The 22,779-nt window shown below is 36.2% G+C and overlaps 2 protein-coding genes and 2 non-coding genes across 5 annotated transcripts in view; all 4 read left to right on the top strand.

Annotated features, from left to right (window-relative positions):
• The first annotated feature begins 259 nt into the window (after window positions 1-259).
• mRRF1 (mitochondrial ribosome recycling factor 1) lies at window positions 260-1,269 on the top strand. The gene has a single exon (XM_013317323.1). It carries the CDS (start codon window positions 386-388, stop codon window positions 1,136-1,138), a length of 753 nt encoding a protein of 250 aa, XP_013172777.1. The 5' UTR covers window positions 260-385; the 3' UTR covers window positions 1,139-1,269.
• A 520-nt stretch (window positions 1,270-1,789) lies between these two features.
• LOC106121670 (uncharacterized) overlaps window positions 1,790-22,779 on the top strand; it is a 61,128-nt gene continuing 40,138 nt past the window's right edge. For both annotated transcript variants that reach the window (XM_013317406.1, XM_013317405.1), the window contains exons 1-3: window positions 1,790-2,332; window positions 2,520-2,652; window positions 3,448-3,469. In XM_013317406.1, the coding sequence (XP_013172860.1) occupies window positions 1,874-2,332; window positions 2,520-2,652; window positions 3,448-3,469 (614 nt within the window). In that variant the 5' untranslated portion in view covers window positions 1,790-1,873. The remainder of the gene's footprint in view (window positions 2,333-2,519; window positions 2,653-3,447; window positions 3,470-22,779) is intronic.
• On the top strand, window positions 3,152-3,224 carry TRNAF-GAA (transfer RNA phenylalanine (anticodon GAA)). The gene has a single exon. It is a non-coding gene; the product is annotated as a tRNA-Phe (tRNA).
• Window positions 3,598-3,669, top strand: TRNAT-CGU (transfer RNA threonine (anticodon CGU)). Its single transcript has one exon. It is a non-coding gene; the product is annotated as a tRNA-Thr (tRNA).

Raw genomic sequence — 22,779 nt, 5'->3', positions numbered from 1 at the left:
GACATTGTCATTGTCAAGTGTCAACGTCAAAAATGTATCATAAGTCCAAGAAAAATACGATTGATTTCAAATATTTTGCAAAACATATATTCAGTGCTTTGTTTTCATGTTGAGTAGAAAAAGTGTTTTGCAGGGTTTTCCAATTAACTTTCCTTTGTAATTATTTTTCAAACACGATTTTGGTACGAATTTATTTTCCAAAAATTTACTCTTTGATAGATTTCCTTGCGTTCACAATCTTTAAACTTTTTGTTTTTATGTCAACTTGATAACATATGTCAACTGAGAACAAGAAAAATCTAAAAATTAAAACAATATTTAATTTATGTAAGGACATTCAGGTAAAGAACGATCATTCTCATATATTATGCATAATTGAACAAAAATGGGCACTAGACTATTGCAACGGTTTCTTCCAATTATAAACAACACCTTCAGAAGTCGTTCTAACCTCAACCGACATGGAGAGAGAATTATATATGCGCCGACAAATTTTATTGCAGTTAGAAACTATGCAAAGGGCAAAGACAAAGGTAAAGAAAAAAAAGGTAAAAGTACGAAAATAGAAATCAATCCAGCTATGATGTCAGAAGTAGTTGCTGTAGATAAGATTCAGGAACGATGCAAAGCTGCTATCGAGAAATTAAAAGACGATTTCGCCAAAAATTTATCTCTCAGATCCACAACGGGTTCAATAGAATCGTTGCCAGTAAAGTTTGAGGGTAAGGAATATGAACTCCAAGAGCTTGCACAGATTGTACGTAAAAATCCAAAATCAATAGTAATCAACTTTTCATCTTTCCCGCAAGTTATACCAGATGCACTAAAAGCTATAAGTAAATCAGGTTTGAACCTGAACCCTCAACAAGATGGTACAACACTGTTTGTTCCTGTACCTAAGGTAACAAAAGAACACAGAGAAGCATTAGCTAAGAATGCAAAAGCTTTGTACATAAAATGCAGGGATTCCTTGAAGGATGTCCAGAATGACTTTATAAAGAAAGTAAAAAAACAGACTGGAATTTCAGAAGATCTTGCATTCAATGTGACAAAGCAAATAACAGCCATGTGTGATGATTATCAAAATGAGGCAAAAAGCATTTATGAAACTAAGCATGTTGAACTTGTTGGTAAATAGTTATAAGAGCAAACACTGCCAGTTAATGTTTATTTTTTTTTAGATAGATAGTGAAAACAATACTGTTTTACTTGTTATGAATCAAAGAATTATGTACACAAGATGAATTAATAAAATATTGTGTCCTGCAGCTTAAAGGTTATTTTATTTTGTAAAAAAATTCAAAATTCAATTATCATATATGTATGTTTCTGTATTTCATTGCTAATGCATTTTTGCCAGGTGTTTTACAAATTTTAATTTATACTGGGTTCTGAGATTATACCCAGGTGATAATGAAATTTTCATGATATTTGTAATTATTCGGTATCAGTATGGTTCCCAGTATATTGTTTGTATTACAAAAACAAAATAATCGTTATACTTGAAGTAATAAAAAGGAAAATAATTATTTATTATAATAAATTTAGTAAATATTTCAATAATAAAAAATAATAATAATTATAGTTATAGTTGCGTTACATGTTATATAATATAAGCATATGTTATTGGTGTCCAATAATAAATATTTCTTTTATTATAAAAAAGAGAAGTTGCAAAAATAGAGAAGATTATGACATTTCTTGTGCAGAAAAATATGAATCAACCATAGACATATTTCAATGACAGTGACAACTGACAACTCCTCTATGTCAAATGTCAATTAACGAGGGCACAAGGAACAGTTGTTATGTTGTGTTTGAATAGTTGTTTTGATCTAATAGGCTTTTGTATATTTACTTATACTTTATTAAAATGAGTAGTGGTCAAGATAAGAACATAAAAGGCTACGGTAGGGTCATGTCTCGTGTGTATAATCGTTCCCATAGCAATCTTAAAGCAACTTCTAGTGTTTTGAGTCATGTTACATCGACAAATTCTGGCGCGAAACGTCCATCTGTTTCGAGTGTTAGGACTGGGGTTTTCAGTGATTTACCGATTGTGCTGAATGATTACGTTCCCGATACAGTTAGTAAAAAAGACTTGAAACAAAGTACTGTGGTTAAACCGAGACGAACTTTAAAATCTTTGGTGCCAGGAAAGAAGCCTCTTCTTCGTGTAGAGAGAAATATTAAGTACAATGAAACTAATAGTTCTTTAAACGTATGTGCATCTGCTCCTTCTGTATTGGGTCGAAACACTGAAAGTTGTCCTGACTCACATGTTAGACACTGTTTATCAAGCAGGTCTCACTCTAGACTAAAGGAATTAAAGGTTTGTATAAAATCGTAACAATTCACAGAAAAACAAAGTCGTTGTTTCCACTTATTTTTACCTCTATTTTTAGTAAATTTTAATCATGAAATACCTACATAACATAGCCTGTTATTTTTGTAAGAAAAAAACGACTATAAAATATGTGTTTAAATATTCTTTGAAATTTAAAGTAAAAAACTTTCAGGATGAAATAAAGTCATATCAAGATACTGAACAATTACTGAAGCTGAGAAGTAGACTGTACAAGAGATGTGGTGTTGTGTTAAATGATGTGGGTCGGGTGGCTGAGGACAAGGCTGTACAGGCTGAGGACATAGGTAACATATTACATTAAAACACAGAGAAAATACTATAGAATAGAATTGTAAAGAGAAAGGCTGCACTGATGTAACATTACTTTTTATATTGTGGTCAGAATGGTGAATATATCAAATAATTAAAATGTTATATTTTGCAAAGGTGTATATTCATAATGATAAAAATTAACAATAATAGATTTATGAATAAGATTTAAATATGTATTTATTTTAAAAGCCATGGTAATATTATCTTAAATAATTTCAGTTTTTCAATAATTGTTTTTGTGGGCATAGCAGCGCCATCTAGTGTTTAAAAGTGTCTGAAATTATTCTGAACATTTGACATAGATGGCACTAGTTGCGCTGCTAAATACGAAATTAAATATGTCATTTAATTGAAGTAAATTATAGTTTTGGTCAATAAGTAATAGTAAATGTTGAGTAAAGTCTACTTGATTTGATTAACATTGCTTCGATTCAATTGCAACAGTTTTCATTTTTCGTTATCACTCTCATAGCCGAAATAGCTCAGTTGGGAGAGCGTTAGACTGAAGATCTAAAGGTCCCTGGTTCGATCCCGGGTTTCGGCAATCCTTTTTGCGTTTTTCTCGTGTTGTTTACTTACGTTGAAAAGTTTTTGCTCACCAGATTTTTTGCTTCAATAATGAATCACAAATCTTTTTGACAGTATTACGCTGGTACAAAAATAAGAGTACAGTTGTTTTAGTCAGTAAATCATAGGTATTGGAAACTTTTGAAAACCTTGTTTATTCATTGATTATCCTTAAATAATTGTGTAAAAATATTTTACAGATGTCAAACAAGATGACTTCAGGTAAGTGAATCACATTTATTATTCTATAATTTCCATTAAATACTTTTAAAAGAAGTCAGTAGGTTTTTGTGTTCGTGACTTAATTTTAGTACTTGATGGTGTATTATTATTTCGCTTATTACAACATCGCCTCTTTAGCTCAGTGGTAGAGCACTGGTCTCGTAAACCAGGGGTCGTGAGTTCAATCCTCACAGGAGGCATCATGACTTGTTCTATTTTTTTAGACATGATAATACAAAGAAAGTAAAAAAGAATATTTTTTTAACTTTTACCAAATTAAACGTCGAGATATTTTTTAATTTTAAAACAAGGCAACGCCATTTAGTCGTTGCAAATGTTGTATTGGTACCAGAGTTCCACGCTAGATGGCGTTAATAAGTAACGTTTAAGTTTGATATGTTTGATAACAAGTTTTTGTGTAATAATATATTAGATTTATGTGATGAATATTGACACCTAGGTAGAATATATAGTGCCACAATAGCGAGGAACACAAACACGGGGTGTCATTTCCGCTTCCCGCGCGAACCTGGCACTACGCCAAGCTATTCCGTGGTGTGGTGTCATACTTTCCATTCGTTTCGTTTCGATTTCACAGAAACAACAGGAGATGTTAATTGATGTGTGTCGAAAAGAAAACATAAGCGTACAGATGATTTACATCAAAAATAAGATAAGCAAAACTAACAGCTATAAGTGCTGCCTCAGTGTTTCCTCAAATTATTATTAACACTCTGATGTTGAATAATGTCAAAGTTTATTAAAATACATGAACGAAGCGCAGTTAAGTCCCGCCCCTATATGCCCTTATTTAGCCAGGCAAAGTCTGACGCAATCCATATATTAATGACGCACCTTTGTTCCAAGCCCTTTAACAAGGGAACACACTGCTCTTTCTAACATTGATGTTATGAAAGAGACGGCAAATCGTTGATTTATATTTAAGTTGATATGTTTTGAATGCAGATGCAGATGTTGTTAGCCAAACAATTGCACTCTCTTTGCACCGGAACAAATCCTTTGCCAAATCGATTATTGCGCAAGTTCCGAATGCTATATGTGTCTTTGTACATATAACTATCATTACTGTTTCTATATCAAAATCACAGACTTCTGGGTTTTTTACTTTTTTTCTTATCAAATAATGAAGTCGCTGTCGATGTGAAAAGGCATGAAGGGACCTTTTACAGGTGACCAAAAGACATTGACTTTGACAACGATTGCAGACACGTTTATTAAAACCCAAATATAATGTGCAGCGCTTAGCATTAATACATATCTTGCTAATATTATAAATGCTTAAGTTTAGATAAATGGTTCGATGGATTGATGAAATTTGGCATAGATGTAGGACATATATGGAAGAACACATAGCCTACACATTAAGCTTTTTTTTTAATTCCGCGCCGACTGAATCACGGACGACAGCTAATTTTCCATATAATTCCGTCCGCTCAAATTGTTATTCTAGTAAACATTCTAATTAACGCCAGAATAAAAAAATTCGTATGAAATTACGTGATTAAAATACGGAGTTGTCTGATCTAATTAAAATTATCGAATCCGCGTGGAAGTTATAAAATGGTCGTGTGAATTCGAGAATAACGCAACGACTCACTTGGATTGTCGCCAACTGTTACAACTCTACAAATATACCATACACATTTATATATAATACAGTTTTATTCTTATCTTTATATACTTCAACAACAGACAAAACTATAGAGCAAATGGTTCAAAGAATTAAGTATTTCTTAAACTGAATTTATTCTGTGAAAGTTAAAACTTACCACGATACTTAGTATGGAAAAAGTTGTAAGCGGCATGTTTTAATTATGCCTCTAAACTTTGGTTTCCACTGACGCCATTCAAAATCACGCCATACAAATTCATTCAATATTTGAGTAAGAAAATGTCCGTCGGGGAGATCCCGGCGCGAGGCACCATAAAGTATTTTTAAAGTTTAACACATTACTTCAGGTTTGAGGGCGGAGGGGCTGGAGGGTGTCACGTACCGTGCCTCGTGCTGTCCTCTAACGAAAGTTCCAAAAAAAGCCAGCAACGTGACCCCCATACAAACTTTACTCGTTTCTTTCACTGCTCACGTTTCTGCCCTTTTCGGTTGCAGTTTGCGCAATATTTTTCCAGCGGTAAAGTTTTGTTTGACGACAATTTCAAGTATTGTACGGTTTCTGGTCCTTGTGCTAATATTAGTTAACATTTTTGTTTGTTGAAAAACCTTACCGAAACTTTAATAATTTAATTTCTTCTGATAAACCAGTGAAACTTGAAACTTCAAGTCTATTTACGTTCTGAGCAAACCTTACGTTGTTTAATAGAGTTTTAAAATAGGTCTCTAACCGTGAACTTCATATGTTCATGGTATGACAGAATTGATTACAAGAAACTATTCGTCCTATAGCTAAAATAACTAGTAAAATAATAAATGGACTTTGTTCAATTCGTTATTACGTTATGTTGTGACAATCTGTCACGTCATGAACTTTCTTCGTTGAAAGTGACACGTCTGTGTTACAACTAATTTTCTGGTATGACTCCTCGTAGTCGACGTCTTTGGTTATCAGAGCACGTACAAACATAACTAGTACTTCAGCTAAAAGTCTAGTGTTATTTATGTCACATCGCTAGTGGGGTGCGGGGGTGAGCAACCTCCCCTTGTTGCTCCGCCGGCACATCATGACACGACTGCAAGTCAGGTCACGTCCGTTGGCGAATTATTATTCCAGTAACGTTGTCCGCAAGTAGTGTGGACAAGGACGTCTGAGACCCGACTCGAGCTCAACGGACGCTGATGTTGCGACTGTAAATGTTGACAATTTACGTGTAAAGTGTTTTACGAATACATTATATCGACCGACAAAGTACCAAGACTTCATAGTACACTGGAAAGAGATAATACACATACTAACAAAGAAACATTCTGCAATTTATATGATGATGGGTATAAACGGACGGTAAAAAGATGGAGATTTGAAGCTGAAGCATTGGCTACAACTATGTAGTAATATGTCCAATTTCAAGTCGTCGTAAAGTCGCAAGTTGTCGTAATAGAGTCGCAAGTGGTCGTAGTGGAGTCGCTCGTCTGTCACGCCCCATGATAGCTGCTAGTGCGTCACGTTGCGGAATACAAATAAACAGTTTGTAAGTTGTGCACGTACACGCCGGAGCACGCCGCGAGCCTGCGAGCGTGTTACCACACTATAGTGCACCTTGGTGGCAAGAGGTAGCGGGTGAAAACGCTTGCAGCGATTCATTTTTTTTAATTTAATGGATACAAATTCATTACAAGGCTATTTTAATTTCGATGCATTAAAGCTATTTTAATAACAATGACACGGTGTCATTTAAAATAATTTACCTAAAAACAGTTTCGTATACTTCCCGGGAAATATTGAAGAAAGAATCATCAAATTATTTTCTATATTATCAGTAAAGATTTCTTGTGCCTATTATATATCTAGAGGTCAAGAGGGAATTATTTTTGTTTAGGAAAGATCAGCTGATCTTCATGTGTGTGAACAATCCGGTCGCCATTATTATCGATAGATATAAATCTGAGATCAATTCGCTGAGGGAGCTAATATATGTTGCAATTAGCAACACTTCCGCGTCCATCGCGCACGCTCATTGTCCTAATCTGGTTATGGTCGGCAAAGGTAATGCAATTACTATTCAAGTACACAACAAGGTCGCCTCTGACGTCACGCGTTGTGTGCCGCGATGACGTAACTTTGTCACCGTTACCAAATTAAGGTTGTCAAGTTTATGTAATTGTTCACTTCGTTGTGTATGTGACATGCTTTGTTCACAAGAAATGTACACTCGTTAAGTGGAAGACTTACTTGAGTTATTGGTCTTTGGTTTCTTAATCTCGTTTTATTTGTGTTTTGCGGATTCAAATATAGTTAAAGTTTGATTGCAAAAAAGTAGTTGTTAATACCTATCGATGAGGTGGGCAGTGTAAGCGCAGCCTTAACTTGGCACCGCCCCAACGCTAATCCTCACAGAATAATGGGATTTCTTCTTTTATGAGCCTACCACTTCACTCGACTCCAAAATGCCTCCTTCCGATAATAGACTGATTTACCAACCATTGCTATTTTAAATTCTTTTCATGATTTTTAATATTTATTTTTCTTACAAGACAGTCACGAGATGTTACCGTGGTTGAAACTGTTATCATGCAGAATATGGACTTGATAAAACGAATAACGGTCACGATGCATAAGCGAATTTCAAAGTTTCGCGCAAACATCAACATTTTACAATTTAATCAGTTATAGCCAATCTTTCACATTACGAGTCGCATTTTATTTTCCTCATCGTTTGGCTGATGCAATCGGAACACGTTAGTTTTTTTTAGATAAAGTTGGAACAAATTGACAAAGCAATACAATCAAAGGGTGATAAATAACACCAGTACCTAACTGACATAGGTGTGATGGTAAACAAATATTTTATTTTCATTTCTTCAATTATTGTTCTAAAATAAGCCAGACCTGTCACCTCTCAACGTGTCGTTTGATGGATGGAATGAGAGATCACGTGGCTATGTCACGCTCAGGCGACACGTTGCCGTGATGCAGCGGCCGCGAGCGATAACGCGGGAATGCAGCAGCGTGCTAGCGTGACGGCGTGATGGCTGTCAGCGTGTCGGAGTGGCTATCGCGCGGCCTTGGCATTGGCAATGGAGTTGCGCGCTCGACCGTGCTAATGCCCACATCTATTGCCGCGTGTTTAACTAACACGTCGATAGTTTACACTCTCATAATCAGAGTATTTTTTTTACTCTATTGCTTATGATGCTTATTCTTGATAGATGTAATTTATGGCTTGTTTTTACAGTCTTATGCTACATTCGTCGGGTAATACTCAACTATTTGTAAGTTCATGGTTTGTAAACTCTTTTTGGTAAAATAGTCTCATTCACATTTTGTGAGATATGCTATTGCCTGCCAGATATGTTCTGTAACGAACTCTAAAGTTTTTTTCTTTTAATTTCAAAATTGGAACTAGGTAAAACGGACTTTTCTTTAACTGGCGCGTTCTAGACAAACACGTCAAATATCGACCACATTTTTACGATACCTACAGAAATAACGGAAAGTTGTACCTGTAATTTGTATATATCAGAAATGGGTTTTCCATTGTGGTAAGGGACGCGTATAAAAAGTATGTTTATTATGTAGTTATTTAAAATACACGGACAATCCTAAGTCTTTCTGGGTGGGAATTTCCAGCAGTAACTTTGACATAAATTGAACAATATCTGCAGATTTCTACGTCACAGAGCTTTGCAAAGCGGCTGTGCAATTCGACAAAGGAAACTGTTACTAAAAATATAAAAGAATTGTCTTGTATGTCTGATTGCGGTAAAAAGTTTCAAATATTGCTTCTTTGCTGCAATCTACTTCCATTCCAATTGTGAAGTACCAGGAGGTCATAAGAGTAAATTTAAAATACTCTTTTTATGTCATACTAGCCTTTCGTACGTAAAGGTAAATAAGGCTTGATTTTCGTCGCCCTTTAAAGAAATATACATATTGATTTTCCATTTGACAAGCGTGTGAAATATTTGTAATTTTCCTTGTCATCGTTTAGCAGATCGCGTGATTTCTCCATGTATGTATTGTAATATATATGTAGAAGAATATGTACTCCGATCCTTACATTCGGTCACGATCACTCAGCTCACTGAGTCATCGGCGCAAACAATTTATGTCATCATTCACTTGCGCTCTGTTTGAACTGTGAATCTATTTTAAAACTCAGTTTTTATTACGCCTGTCGCCTACACGGTCATTTTGTTTACATTTAAAATGATATCTCTCTCAAATATATTGTTTCTATCTTATAGATTTCTAACTTCATCTATACTTTTGAAAGATTCCTAAAAATTCCCCCTTTCTTCAACTATCCACCTACTTTACTCTTCGTTTTTCAACATTCAAATGAATAAATCTTTGATTTACTTTACCATTTTATGAAAAATCGTGTCGGTTTATTAAATAATTAGTAACCTATTCCGAAATTTTTTCAATTGTGTTTTAGAACACTTTGTCTAGTTTCTTTTTTGTTATTTTTTACTAAGATTTCAAAGGTTATTGGGTATAAAGCTTTTTTGATAGCATCTAGAGATGTGTTCCCACGGACACACCTCACGTGTAGACGCGATCGTTATAAATATTTAAGTAATCGTTCAACCGGCGCGGCGCGGCGGCACTTGCGTTCCATTGTTGCCTCCGATGCCGCAGTCCGCAGTCGCGGCACGCACCTCGCTAACTATATTTTTATTGTTGCAATTCTATGTCTCGTACACACTCTTTGTCTCTGCCAAGGTCAGCCCTGACTCATCTACACATTGCAAATTGAACTTTATTGCCATGGAGTTTAGTGTCCTGTCCTATTAGATAGCGAAGGAGGAAAAGGCTTCAAGCTTCAAGGACAGTCATGTTATCTTTAAAACTAGCGTTTATACGCACATGTTTCATGATGCTAAGTCGTTAGTATTTAAATTTTTAGTTAAGAATTACGATATGTTGAGTAACAAGGTAGGGATGACAAAATAAATAGAATTCATTAATCTATTTTATGTAGATATCTTAGTATTTAACAAAAAGTTGAGCGATAATTCTAGAATTTGTAACCAGAAGTGTGTAGGTCGGTTGCGCAAGGCCGATGCATTGGTGTTGCAAACCGCATTCGCGGATACTTCGGTTCGATTGAGGTCCTGTGAGCTGCAAGCCAGTCGCATGCCGCGCATAACGGACTACTCCCGCCAAACCGCCGCCGAACTGTCGGCGAACGTGCTCTACATAATGCAATCATTGCCTTGTATCAACCACTTGTCTCGCATAATACAACTTTATTTACATCCGTTTGGCGCACCGCTTGAACAAGACCTAACTCTCCTGCATTTTGACTTCTGTCTGTCTAGATAGAAAGATATGTCTACCTAGATCTAGATCTAGGTAGACATATCTTGTCACTAGTTGTTCCATTGCTGTTGATATCCTGCAAACTTTCGTAGGTCCGAATCTTATTTATCATTATCAGGCTATATCTCGTCACTGCTGGACACAGAGCTTCATCAATGCAGTATGGTGTCCTCCGATTTCCGTCCGCACTGGGTTAGTATGAACCAATTATTCTATTAATAATTTTGCTAATTTTAAAGAAATGTAAGACGAATTATATAAGTTGAGTTGCTAACTGTTCTTGGTACCGTAAGATAATCAGGCTAACAAGGGACACTATCGTTATTTAATAAGTACATAGCTGTTATTGTAACTATAAACGTTTAGGGGGCGGGTGAGAGAGGGGGAGACGGGGTCGAATTACATTAAATTTTAATCTGATTCGCCGTTATGCTGGTTACCACGCTAAAGAAGGTCGTATCTCTTATCTTAACGTCTTTTTGGCTCCCTTTTGTTTATAAATGACACTTTATGACCCTTGACAGAATCCATTATGTATATTTAAATAAGGATCTTAATGTTCGCATAATTGCTTAATGTTGTAGGAAATGTCACTGAGAAGATAATGTAGAGGGGGTAATATTTAACTCTTTTGAGTTCTATACTATACGGTAAGAAGATACTGGTTTGAGGTTCGGTCTAAAAAACAACCTCTGAATTTTTCGTCGTTATCAATGTTTTCATTGAAATGGAATAAAAAATTTGAATTGACACTTTAAAAAATTAAAAGATTGTAAAAATAAAGATTGGCTCAGCGTATGATGGACAGACTATACAACTTTCTATATTTAAATGATATTTTGACTGATATAAATTATGTATAATGAATTTAGAGCGGCCCTCAAACGTCTCGGATCAATTGGGTATCACATTGCATTAAGGCAGACGTCTTGAAATCAATTCGTGTAATTGCGATGCCAGACGGTCGCCTCGCATTCAGTTTGTAACGAGCACAACATAAGAATTGCAATGCCCCACCAGCGATACAATTTAAATTTACTGGTTTCTTGATGTCTCTATTTGGTTTTCATGAAATATTTTCTTACATGCCTCATTTCGAGAAGGCAAACGCGACGACTCTGCAACAGCATGGGAGGGAGACCGGGCCCCTTCACGTCATTCAACTAGGCTAAGGCCGGCCGTCGAACCTGAGACCTCTCACACAATCCGAACCTCGTCTGTATAAGCATTTTAAAGTACGTGAGTTTACACGGGTCTATTTAAATTGGTTAGTTGCAATCGAATTCACTTATATATTACAAATGTACATTTGTAAATGAAATGTTGAATAGTAATTGTTCCCCTTGAACTTTACGCGGGATATTTCTTTGTCAAGGCTTACGTTACGTGACAATAAGTGATTGTGTTGTCTCGGCCGTTTGCTCATTCCGTGTACATTATGTCATACTGTATTACCTATAGCTACATATAACTATCCGTGTTCAATGTCTTTGATTTATAACTAAACATTATTTTGTAGGTAGGAAAAGTAAAGCATTTCATGTAAAGACTTTCATTGTACTTTATTTATTGAAATCTTGTAATATGTAAAAGTTGGTTTTAATATCAGTGTAAACCTTTTTGTAATAAAAATTACGACTGTATGATAAACAATAAATTCATAAAGCAGTGTCTACAAGTTAATTAAAAATGTGTATAGTTGGCATACTTCGCGTCAGCTGAACTGGTTCTGTTTTTGCGAGTCTTGCTTAATACAACAAGAATAAATGAAGCCAACCTTGAATATTATAATATAATAAGAAATGTTAAAGAAAATTCTAGAATCGAATACATGCAGTACTCTGGAAACAATACCATCTAGAATTTTAAAAGCCCTTGCAATCTGTTCGTTTGGTCTAAAATAAATTGTATTTGACACAAGTTTAATTCAGGTTTCAAATAATGATTTAATTGCGAAATTATTATTAGCTGTATAAAATCTTATTGTAAAATCTCAGGACTGGCACAACCCCGTTTTTAATTAGCGCGTTGTTTTGCAACGAACAATGACTTGTATACCTACTGTTTATACAGAATACTGCGGTCTCAGGCTGGTTTCATTTTTTATGTTTGTTGGTGTGCTGTGCGCGGCGTGTCGCGGCATTGCAGTGGCCGCGCCGCGCGTTGTCCGCGACCCGAGCTGCGCCACACCACGCTCCGCGTCGACGCTACGTGACGTTCACTAGGGCTGACACACACAAGTTATTTGATTATTAATTAAAAGAAATTAATTATTAGTAAAGTGAGACATCACTTATGGTACAAACCGGAAGATCGTCGCAGAAAAAGGCCAACCACTTGACCTAGCAATGGCCAAATAAATCTAAAATTACAACTGACACCATGCCTTTTAACTCTAACATCTATGTTACATTACCTTTTTCGTGGGCTTCCGCGCCAGCTGTCCATCAACAAATAAGACACTTAGAAGAATTTCAACAGCGTTACTAATATATGTATGTTTAAGACTGGTACAGACTACCATACCTACCCTTCTATTTTGTAAATAACGATGACTTTGGGCAACCCTATGTGAAGGAGGGCGCACTCGTCAGTTCATCGACCCCGTGCAGTGACGCAACCGCGCCAACTTTCTAACCGCGACGTCAGCGCGCCCGCTAAGACCTCTACCTTCACTCGCTGCTGTACCCACGTGTGTGTACAGTCGTGATGGTGCACACAATTCTCGCCCCTCTCACCAAATTTTATAAGTCATTTTCCCTTAAACTTCGATTGCTTTTTGCCGTGTGTTCGTGCATCGTATTGTCACAGGTTAGGTTCGGTATTTGGTTACGTGTGAATTTTAACTAGGAATATTGCGCATTATGTTGAATATGGTAGGAACAATTATGACGTTGATGTGAGTATTTGTACATCGCTTTATTAGATGAAGCATTATGCAATGCGTAGAACGACATATGTGGTGTGGTACATTTCAGAAGGAATAATGATCCTAAAAGAAACTTCTATGCAAGTTTCGACAAGCCTGTATTAAACGCGTAGGTGGGAAAATATCGATACGTATAAAGTTTTAGCTTTAGACCTTCTAGAATTTAGAAATTGGCTTTTAGTGCAACCCTATAAAATTTTGTGTCATTGTAGAAATCTAATTCTCTCATTAAGAAAACCAAACGGGTATGAGGACTATGAGTTGTTATATATCGTTGTGTAGTGCGGTGAGTATGCTGGCTCAGTGTGAGCGTGATTTGGCAGCGTGCCAAGCCGGTGCTCACGCGAGTGTTGCTCAATGATCGGGAGCTATTTCAGGCGCGCCTGTGCCCCGCGCTGCTCATCCTCATGTGAATGGGAAATGCCCGGATAATGGACGTTGGATAACGCACACCGCGCGACACATGAAGACATGTGACTGTCGGTCTGGCTAATTCTATGTTTATACGAGCGGCGTTATCCTATGCCTACGCTATTATTATGTAGTGATTTGAAGTAATATATGTCAAAATATAGACAGTGTCTACTCCTTTATTCATAACAGATTCGATGTGTAATGGCGTGTGACAGCGGCCTCGCTCGGCGCTGGCGGGCGCATGTGGGTCGACGAACGGTATTACACTTTCTTTTTTACTCCTTGCTCGTCCGCTCACGAGACCGCCTTCCCCTCTCCCCCTTTCCCTCACCCTGCTGTCACGGACAATGTACCGCTTTGTATACGATACAGTACAAATCCTTACGACTCAAGTTGTCCCTGACCCTTGCCTTGTGACCCGTCGCTCCTAGTTTCTATTACAAGTCGAGGCCTTCTTTTCAATAAAATAAATCAGTGTTAGTAAATGTTATTTGTAGGTTTTAAAAGCCGTTGTTAAAGTTATATTATTTAGGTGTGTGGAGCAGATAACGCGTGGGTTTATGATGATACCTTTTGTTCAAAGAGAAAGTTTATAATGACCACATCTACAAGTTACAACAAAATATATGTTTGGATTGCTATAGATAGTAATTTGACAGCTGTAATAGCGTTAGTTTTGTTGATTGTAAGCTTATTTGCCTTGGGTATTGTAGACATAAATTTAATATGACTTAGCAACAGAGTTACTAATCCACATGTATTTGTCGTTGTGTCCAAAAAGTGTGTCGTTATGTGTTTGTGGTGTGATAAACGTGGCTATAGCTGAGACATTAGCAACAAGGTGTAGCTATCTGTATGGTAGTTGTGGCATTTCTTATCTGTATCTTATCAAAGCGGAGTTCGTCAATATTAGCCGTGTGCATTCCACGAGGAGCTGTATGACGACATCCTGGCTCCGCTGACCCGGCTATGTAATCAAAGAATTAAATTCGCTTGCCATGTAGCATCGGATACAGGGCTACGAATTTACCATAAGAACTATAATATTTCCATGTTGCATTCGTTCGTCGAAATTACATTTTACGTTTGTCTTCGTTCAATATAATTTAAATTACCATGTCGAGCTATGTATTTTTGTATGGCAGGCTGATCTAGGCGTTACAACAGTTGGAATAGCACTCCTGAGCATTAATAGTTTGCAACATATAAAATTCTGAGTAACTATAAAATCAAAAACTCTGTTTTACAGTGTGAAAACGGCAAGGGAATGGAAGAAATGTATTTAAGAAGATCAATTCTTAACGCCCAAAATAGTTTTTATGGAAAGAACGATAAATACATTTATGAAATAATTTTATGTTAATGTTGAAGATTTAAAATAGTTATGGAGGTGCATATGCAAATGTAAAGGCGCATTCACACGGGCGCGGTGGCGCGCGACGGCGAGCACGCAGCGTGACGGCGATGGCGCGCGTCACTGTTCCGTTCGCCGCATCCGATGCCTTTGCTGCGAACATAAGTTTTTTTGCTTCGTCTCGTAACTCGCTTATAAATATATTATAACTTTGCTAGTGAATTAATTTGGTGATTATCTTTACACATTTGTTTTTTTTATTGCCTGCCTGAGGCATCAAAGTCAGAAAGCATCCGTGGGATGTTAACATTAATTATAAAGAATACTACAATAGGCTGGCTCTTACTCTAATAATTTTACTTTCAGAGTTTTCCAGATACTGTTACATATATGCTTGATTGTTACATTAATTTCAAGCAATTATTGTAATGGTATACAACCATTAAGAATTTCGCCACTGTTTCACACGAGAGATACCGAATCTTGGACGCCGCATGCAATTTGCGCAAACGTCTTTCCATTGTAATGCAATGATTACACTGTGCACAACAACGCTTACATACGAGCACCGATCAGATACCAGTTGTATTCATTTGATTATCTGAGAAATATTATAACTATAATTATTCCTCCGTTAAAATAAGAGAGCGCGTTATGTACTAATTAAAGGAATCCGATTCAGTGGAAGCGTGAAGGTCTCCATGGTAATGGAGCATTGGCATCGCGTTTGCCGCAGCCAGTGGTTAGAAAGCGCGGCAGGCGAGCGTGGCGGCGTATCGGCGCGGCGGCGTGGGACCGACACGCCACTGACCGACAGTCAGCGATGCGTGGCCGCCGCACTCCCGACGCAACATTATACTCAGCTGGTTAAATAGCACTAAACGCACCACTAGGCAGATAAATCAACAAGGAAAACAAGTCGATAACTACACAAAGTACTCGCAAAAGCGTGACAAAATTCTTTGCTAATTGGAGGACAAAAGAAGAATATAACGGAGGAGGAGAAACATGACAGTCGGTTGTGTTGAGTTGACTTTATTCGCATGAGCGTTTTTTTGGAATCGTCTATCGTTATTTTTTTCTTTATTCACGTAGATTTATTGGTGTCTAGACGATTACTCTTATCGTTTTGCTTGCTTTAGACGTTACGAATTATTTATGTATAATATTTAAGATGAAGATAAAATCTACACTAATCATTCTCGCGTTTCTTTTATACTATTTACTACTTTATTGATTTAGATTAATGTCTTATTTACGTAATCTGGTGTGTTTGAAATTATTAGTGCACCGAGAATAGAAATTGTAAAAAAACTTTTGAAATCGAAATAGACCTTAGTGATCAAAGTTTGTGGTAGATTTCCATTGAACCAATGACTAGAGGCATTAGGAACTACTAATTCAGTCACAGATGTGACAATTACTAACATCTCTGACCGTAACTGGTGCTCCTCCGATGTACTGGTACAATAGGAAGGTAAAATCTGTAATCAGGATTCAGCGAAGCGCTCTGTCGCTCGCCGGCCTTCCCTTGTACGTGGCATGAATGTAATGACAGTAGTGGACAGGGTCGGACTGCAATCGTTGCAATATATGTGATGATTATAATTGCTCGGATGATTCTCCGAGGCAATGAAAGGATTTTTCATTTTGACTTGACTTGAAAATATATATTTTAAATTATATTATTGTTAATCATTCTTTTGTTTATATGCCGTGAAGTGTGACTCCGACAGAGTGTAAGAAAAATATTTTTTTTCTATTGGTTCTCCGTGGAATCATTAAAGTGCCGCGTGCAATGCATAATAATTCAGTAAAATGTATAAAGTTATCGGCGGTCACGGTTGCCAATTCTTGGCGTGTGTGATGGCGGCGCGGTTCACATTATGAATTCCGCCTTTATTTTTAACTGACTCATTTTTTATATCGAGATCGAGTCAAATTACTTCCGTCTGTTTTTGTTGAAAACGAGACGCGACCAAATTAAAAATAAATATTTTGTTAGTCGAGTGGTGAGATGGTCCGTCTCTGGAAATCACGAAGCAAATCCTTTACGTCCAATGTTTCATGCCAATGGTTCTATTCAGTTGATTTGAACGAGAACATAATATCGATTTATTCAGTAATTCGTTGATGATTTCGCGGAATAATCTTAATCTACTAAATTCATGTTTAGACATCATATTTTATAGTTTCTGATATTTAATGTTTTATAATTTTAAGTCCGTCAGTCAATGGATACGTGCCTTAATTCTTCTGATAACGTGACCAATGACTGTTCTGTTCTGTTTCTTGTTTATGGCTCTCCCTCATCGGATTGGGCCAACAATGACTGTTTGCTGAAGTGTTAACGACAGGCTGTCATCGGTTGATATCGGCCCCACTGTATTGCCCACGCCAAGCCATCTTTCACCTCCGACCCGCCTCTTGATGCGTTCTATTAGTGAATATGCTTAGTTATGCCTGTATACACTTTGCTTATCAATTCCACGAACATTATTCGGGTATTGAGTAGGGTTCGATTGATTGAGAACTTTGTTTATGATCAGCTCCAACAATGTTACGTCTTCGTGTAATGTGAATTTTATAAATGTACATAATTGGTTCTGAATTCTTTTACAGCTATAAGCAAATACTTTTAATTCAAAAAAACGCACATGTTTGCGGCTGATTTCAATCAATTTATATAGTTTTAAGAACAAGACGTTAAAGTTTATGTATATCACATCCAGAATCCTAGTGACAGCATTTTACGTCTGTTAGGAACATAGAATTTCTTGTTTCCTCCCACGTCTACCTTCCGCCATCATCTATAAAACATTTATATTGATATGTCTATCTGTATATACATTAATTATTTACATAAAAATACATTCTAAATATTAAATAACTGAAAACTAAGAAAATTTTACAATAGACGCTGTCAGAAATATTGAATCTCTTTTACGCGAGGTTTTTAATAACCAATATGTAGCAAATTAATTAAAACTGGACGAATGAATCAACTGTGTAGACATATACTAGTTGAAGTTTTGTTTAGTTAATAAATTTAAAAAATCATGTTGCTAATCTCTGCTTTGTGTTTTATATGCATATCGTCGTTCGTCGCTTGTGTTGTTCAAATTTAAAACCTCGTTGTGGTTTGCGTAATTGACTGTGGAATAAATTAGATTAACGTCTCTCCTAGTTGCTGTCTCATTGGGGATTTTACAAGTGTTATGTTTTCCTTATGATTTTTATGTTCATGTTTCATTGCCGTTGTTAAATAAATTACAAAGCGTCGCTTGTGTTCTGTTATTTTGATTGCGGCAATTTTCACGTTTCGTCTCATGTTTAAGGTTATACTGAAGTACGTAATAAAATTAAATTATAGGTTTTTCAATCTGCTATTTGTGATACATTTTCTGGCGATACTCCAATAAGGTTCGTATTATCAGTTGAAATTATAAATGTATGTGAAATGCTTTAGTTGTTTGCTTTATTGTGCAGGAATATAAAAACTTTTTTACTGTAATAATCACAATTATGTGCAATCAAATTGTACATGTACGTGTGTAAACAGAAGCTTTACAATGAATGTGTCATCTCATTTGATGAATTTTGAGTCTAGCTTTTGCCTGCAACTTTGCCCACGGAAAATACTAAAAAAAAACAAAATATATATTAGTTATAATGTAACTTTCTAATAGCAAAAGATTTTTTGAAAGTATTCTAGTAGTTTTCGAGTTAATTCTATCGTCATCATCTGAGGCGCTACAACCGCGAGTGGGTCTGGACTTGGTCAAGTAAATTTCTATTCAATAAAATCAAGTTAAATTTAAATTTCTCCTCACCAGTCTATTTTTTGCATTCAACTCTTAACGCCGAGTTTATTAGTTTATTCTATGCATACATCAAAAAATCAAATCTTTCCGTTGATATCAAATGAATACCAAAAACGCTTATAGAATCATGTGGCAACATCTAGGAGAATATGTCTTACAACGATCTTAAAGATTAGTATTATTGATAACTAAACGATTCTAATGAGTTAGGAAAACTTCATAAACTTGTTATAAATTGCGATTATATAATAAATTTAGTATGTATAAAACGTGATTATATTTAGTTTAATATACTTTGTGGTCTGCCAGCAATGTTTGTAGGTATACATATTTATTTACTTTAGCAGAGGAAAATATGTGTAAACAGATGCGATTTGCGTCAGTGGCTGTGTGTAGTAGACTTTAGCGGTCCGATGTGAACAACCCTAACTCCCGGTAATGAACGTTTTGCGTCACCGACATTAATCTATTTAACATCTCTTCTGTGCTGTCGTGCTGCTCTGATTCCTTGATCACGAATATTTTTTTTTGTCGATTGCATCTAGTGAAAAGTCACGATTATATTATTATATATTAAATGAACGCACTATGAAGGTTCCAGTGTGGGTTTAAACTTTCCAGTTTTAATCCACCACTGTATTTGATTATTGGACCGAAATAATGTAACCGAAGTATAAAGGGTCCCAAATCCATCCAGATGAAGCTTCTATATTCGATGCGTGACGCGGCGTGGCTCGGTCGAATGGTCGGCGGCCTGAAAGTCAATGCGGTGTGCGACGGCTGGTACGCGCACTGCCTAACAAGTGAGCCAGCACGGCGCGGCATTACGGCCCTCGTGGGAGCCGCAATAAACTAGCGGTACGAAATTAATTCCCCAGATAGCGATCCTCACGTACCCCACCAGGGCCTTGGACATGCACGACAAACGCACAGGAATTTTTATACCTCTTACATACTTTTGTTTTTGTATTTAATGTAACATAGTTATGCTGCGACTGTCTCACTTCGTGGCAGTTAACAACGTTTGTGTTAAAATAATTAAATCTATTCTTAAGATAGAAACTTATTTACATACAGAATTTAAGATTTGCTGAACCAAAGGTCAGTCAAGACGACTCGAGATAGGACCTGAAGAAAACATATTGAAACAATCGTACATATAATACCATTTGTAAGGCCAACGGTATTCTCTATACTAGCGGTGTTATCTAATCATTTCAAAGTCGGAGCTTGTCCGACGTCGTCGGTCAGTTACGTGGCAACGTCTTCAAACCCGTTTCCCTGTCGTTTGCAACATTCGATGTATATCAGAGAAGTTTCAGTGCGTTTACTTTTTATCTCTACAATGATAGTGTTTATGCTGAATCATCATTGTCAGCAATGAGATTATTCTTTGATAAAGTTCATACACACTTATATAAGACAATTTTACCAATTGACAAAAAGATAGGCGATATTATTTATGATCTTATCGATATCAGCGGCTTAAGAACCAGAATTGGTATGTGATAATGTAAACAGCAGAACTTGGCTTTGTAAAGAACAAATATAGCACTTATCCGTATGTATCTTAAAGATTAGTTTTCAATGTGTTTAAGTTTTTATAACACTAATAAGACACATAGTTTTAAAATGCAACGTAATGTTTTGAGTATATTGGTTGATTAACTTACGATCTACTCCTCTGCGTGTGTGGCATCGACCTTTGGCAACTTGCCACATTGTATAGGTGTATAAAAATTACATTTGTATGCACAGAGCTACCTCCAATTCTTTACTGTCTATAGCAATTTATACGAAAAATAATCTGCTGGCTCATTTTCAAGTCAACATGAGGTTGGTCCGACTCCAACATCAACGATAAATAAATAAAGTTCTAATAATTGTAACTCACAGTGACAGGTAAACAACGCCAACTAAAAAATATGGATATCTACAATCTAGACGCATGAGGATTTGTAAGAATTATGAGTACCTACTCCAAAACCATATTCAATTGGTGAAATATTTTTAATTAAAAAATTTAGGCGGAATTAGTGATAAAAATATAATTGAAACCGCTGATGATACTGTAAAAAAATAAAGAAAATTACAAGTTTGAAATAGTAACGAACAAATAGTAGCTTAGACTCAATGTTTTTAAAATTGTGAATTAATAAGCATAACGATACTGAATAATAATAGAGCTTATTAACATGTTGTTGAATGTTCAGTTAATAATAATGGCGCAGTATGGTAGAGCAATGTTGTACGTCAGACGGCTTGGGCCCACGCGGCTAGCGCGTGCTCGTGACGCGATGTTTGCTCGGCTGCTCCGCTGCTCGGCTCCTCCACTCGGCCAGGCTCGGCTACCAGCTATCAGCTAGCGCTTATCGTAGGAATGCTACGACTACGTATTGTTTGTTTTGCTCTTCAACAAATATTGTGCGCGCTTTGGACGGCTTATTTACGTTATGCGTGTTTTTATTTGATTTTATTCTCGTAGTATTTAATGTTATAAGTATTATTGTTTAAATTATTATAGTATGTTAGGCTTTAAGTGGATGATCACTTATTGCAAATTGTTCGTAAGAAAGTAACACTGCTTTTATGTTTGGATGTTTTTTTTTTGCAAATTCTTTTTAATTTATGATCTGATATGTGACAATTTTCTATGTTAATTTGGCTGATATTTTGTCGAATATCCATGTACCATATCCATGTATCTATCTCGTTCCTTTTTATATACTACATGAATAGGTACATAATAAACTATGTAGATTGCTTTTACACAATATTTGTTATAACTGGTGTTTATGAACCTGTTGTCAGTTTGACTTGTTCATTTTCGTCGATACAATTGTGAAATTTTCCATTTGACATTTAACATTCCATTGGTCTCGAGTCCAGTTACAGAATTGTTTGCAGACCGGTTGCGGAACATTCTTACAACTTATGTCTGGTTTACATTATGCCAGTACAGTAGCGCAGTAGCTCTCGTAGTTATCGCTGGTTTACAACTAGTATAATGAAAACACTAATTGATGCCAGTGACCTAAGTCTATGCCAGTGCTACTGTCCTACTGTACTGGTATTATGTAAACTAGGCATTACATTTTGATACCTATAATGCTTTAGTGAAGTCGCCTCTCCAAATATCTATAGGGCGGTTTTTCAGAGGAAGTCAACACACACCTCACTGAGTAATCGTGGGATTCTGAGACCAAAATCCAAAATATGAAAAAAATCTAAAACAACATTTACAAGGTAAGATGTATATTGAAAAAATATATTTTGTGTTTTCAACTCTGTGTTTGTTGATAGTCAATCAGTTTCATAATAAGCCGTGTGTTTGACGCTCGCTTACGTCACCAAGGTTGTTGTATCAGGTGTCAGTTTATGTAACTCTGTCGACACCGTTACTGTAACATGACTCACATAACCTAATATGATTATGTCTTTGACCTATTAAACGGTCAATACATACGACAAACGTAACGCCTGCATTTGAAATCAATTCATCAAAATGTCTCGATATTGTTTTTTTTTAATTTAATACTTAAAAAAAAATCTTTTGTTTTAGAAACCCTAACACCACTTTAAATTTTTCTTTGATTTAAATAAAGTACTTTCTTCAAAATCTTACTTTTTTTATTTAAGAAAGTAAAAGTCCGAGTAGCACGCAAGGGATCGTTGACCGCTATCCTTCCCGGAACTTGCAGTAACCGTTACGTCTCAACCCTTGTGCGTGAAACAAAACATTTAACGGAATTTCTTGATCGTTCGTAAAATTATAACCCTCTGCTCAGAATGAGGTTTTATTACTTTCCTTTTCTATTACAGGGTTTTTT

Source organism: Papilio xuthus, unplaced genomic scaffold, assembly GCF_000836235.2.
Source record: "Papilio xuthus unplaced genomic scaffold, Pxut_1.1 DF826938.1, whole genome shotgun sequence".
Classification (NCBI taxonomy): Eukaryota; Metazoa; Arthropoda; class Insecta; order Lepidoptera; family Papilionidae; genus Papilio; species Papilio xuthus.
Note: the sequence above shows the minus strand (reverse complement) of the source record. Positions and strands in the feature narration are given on the sequence as shown.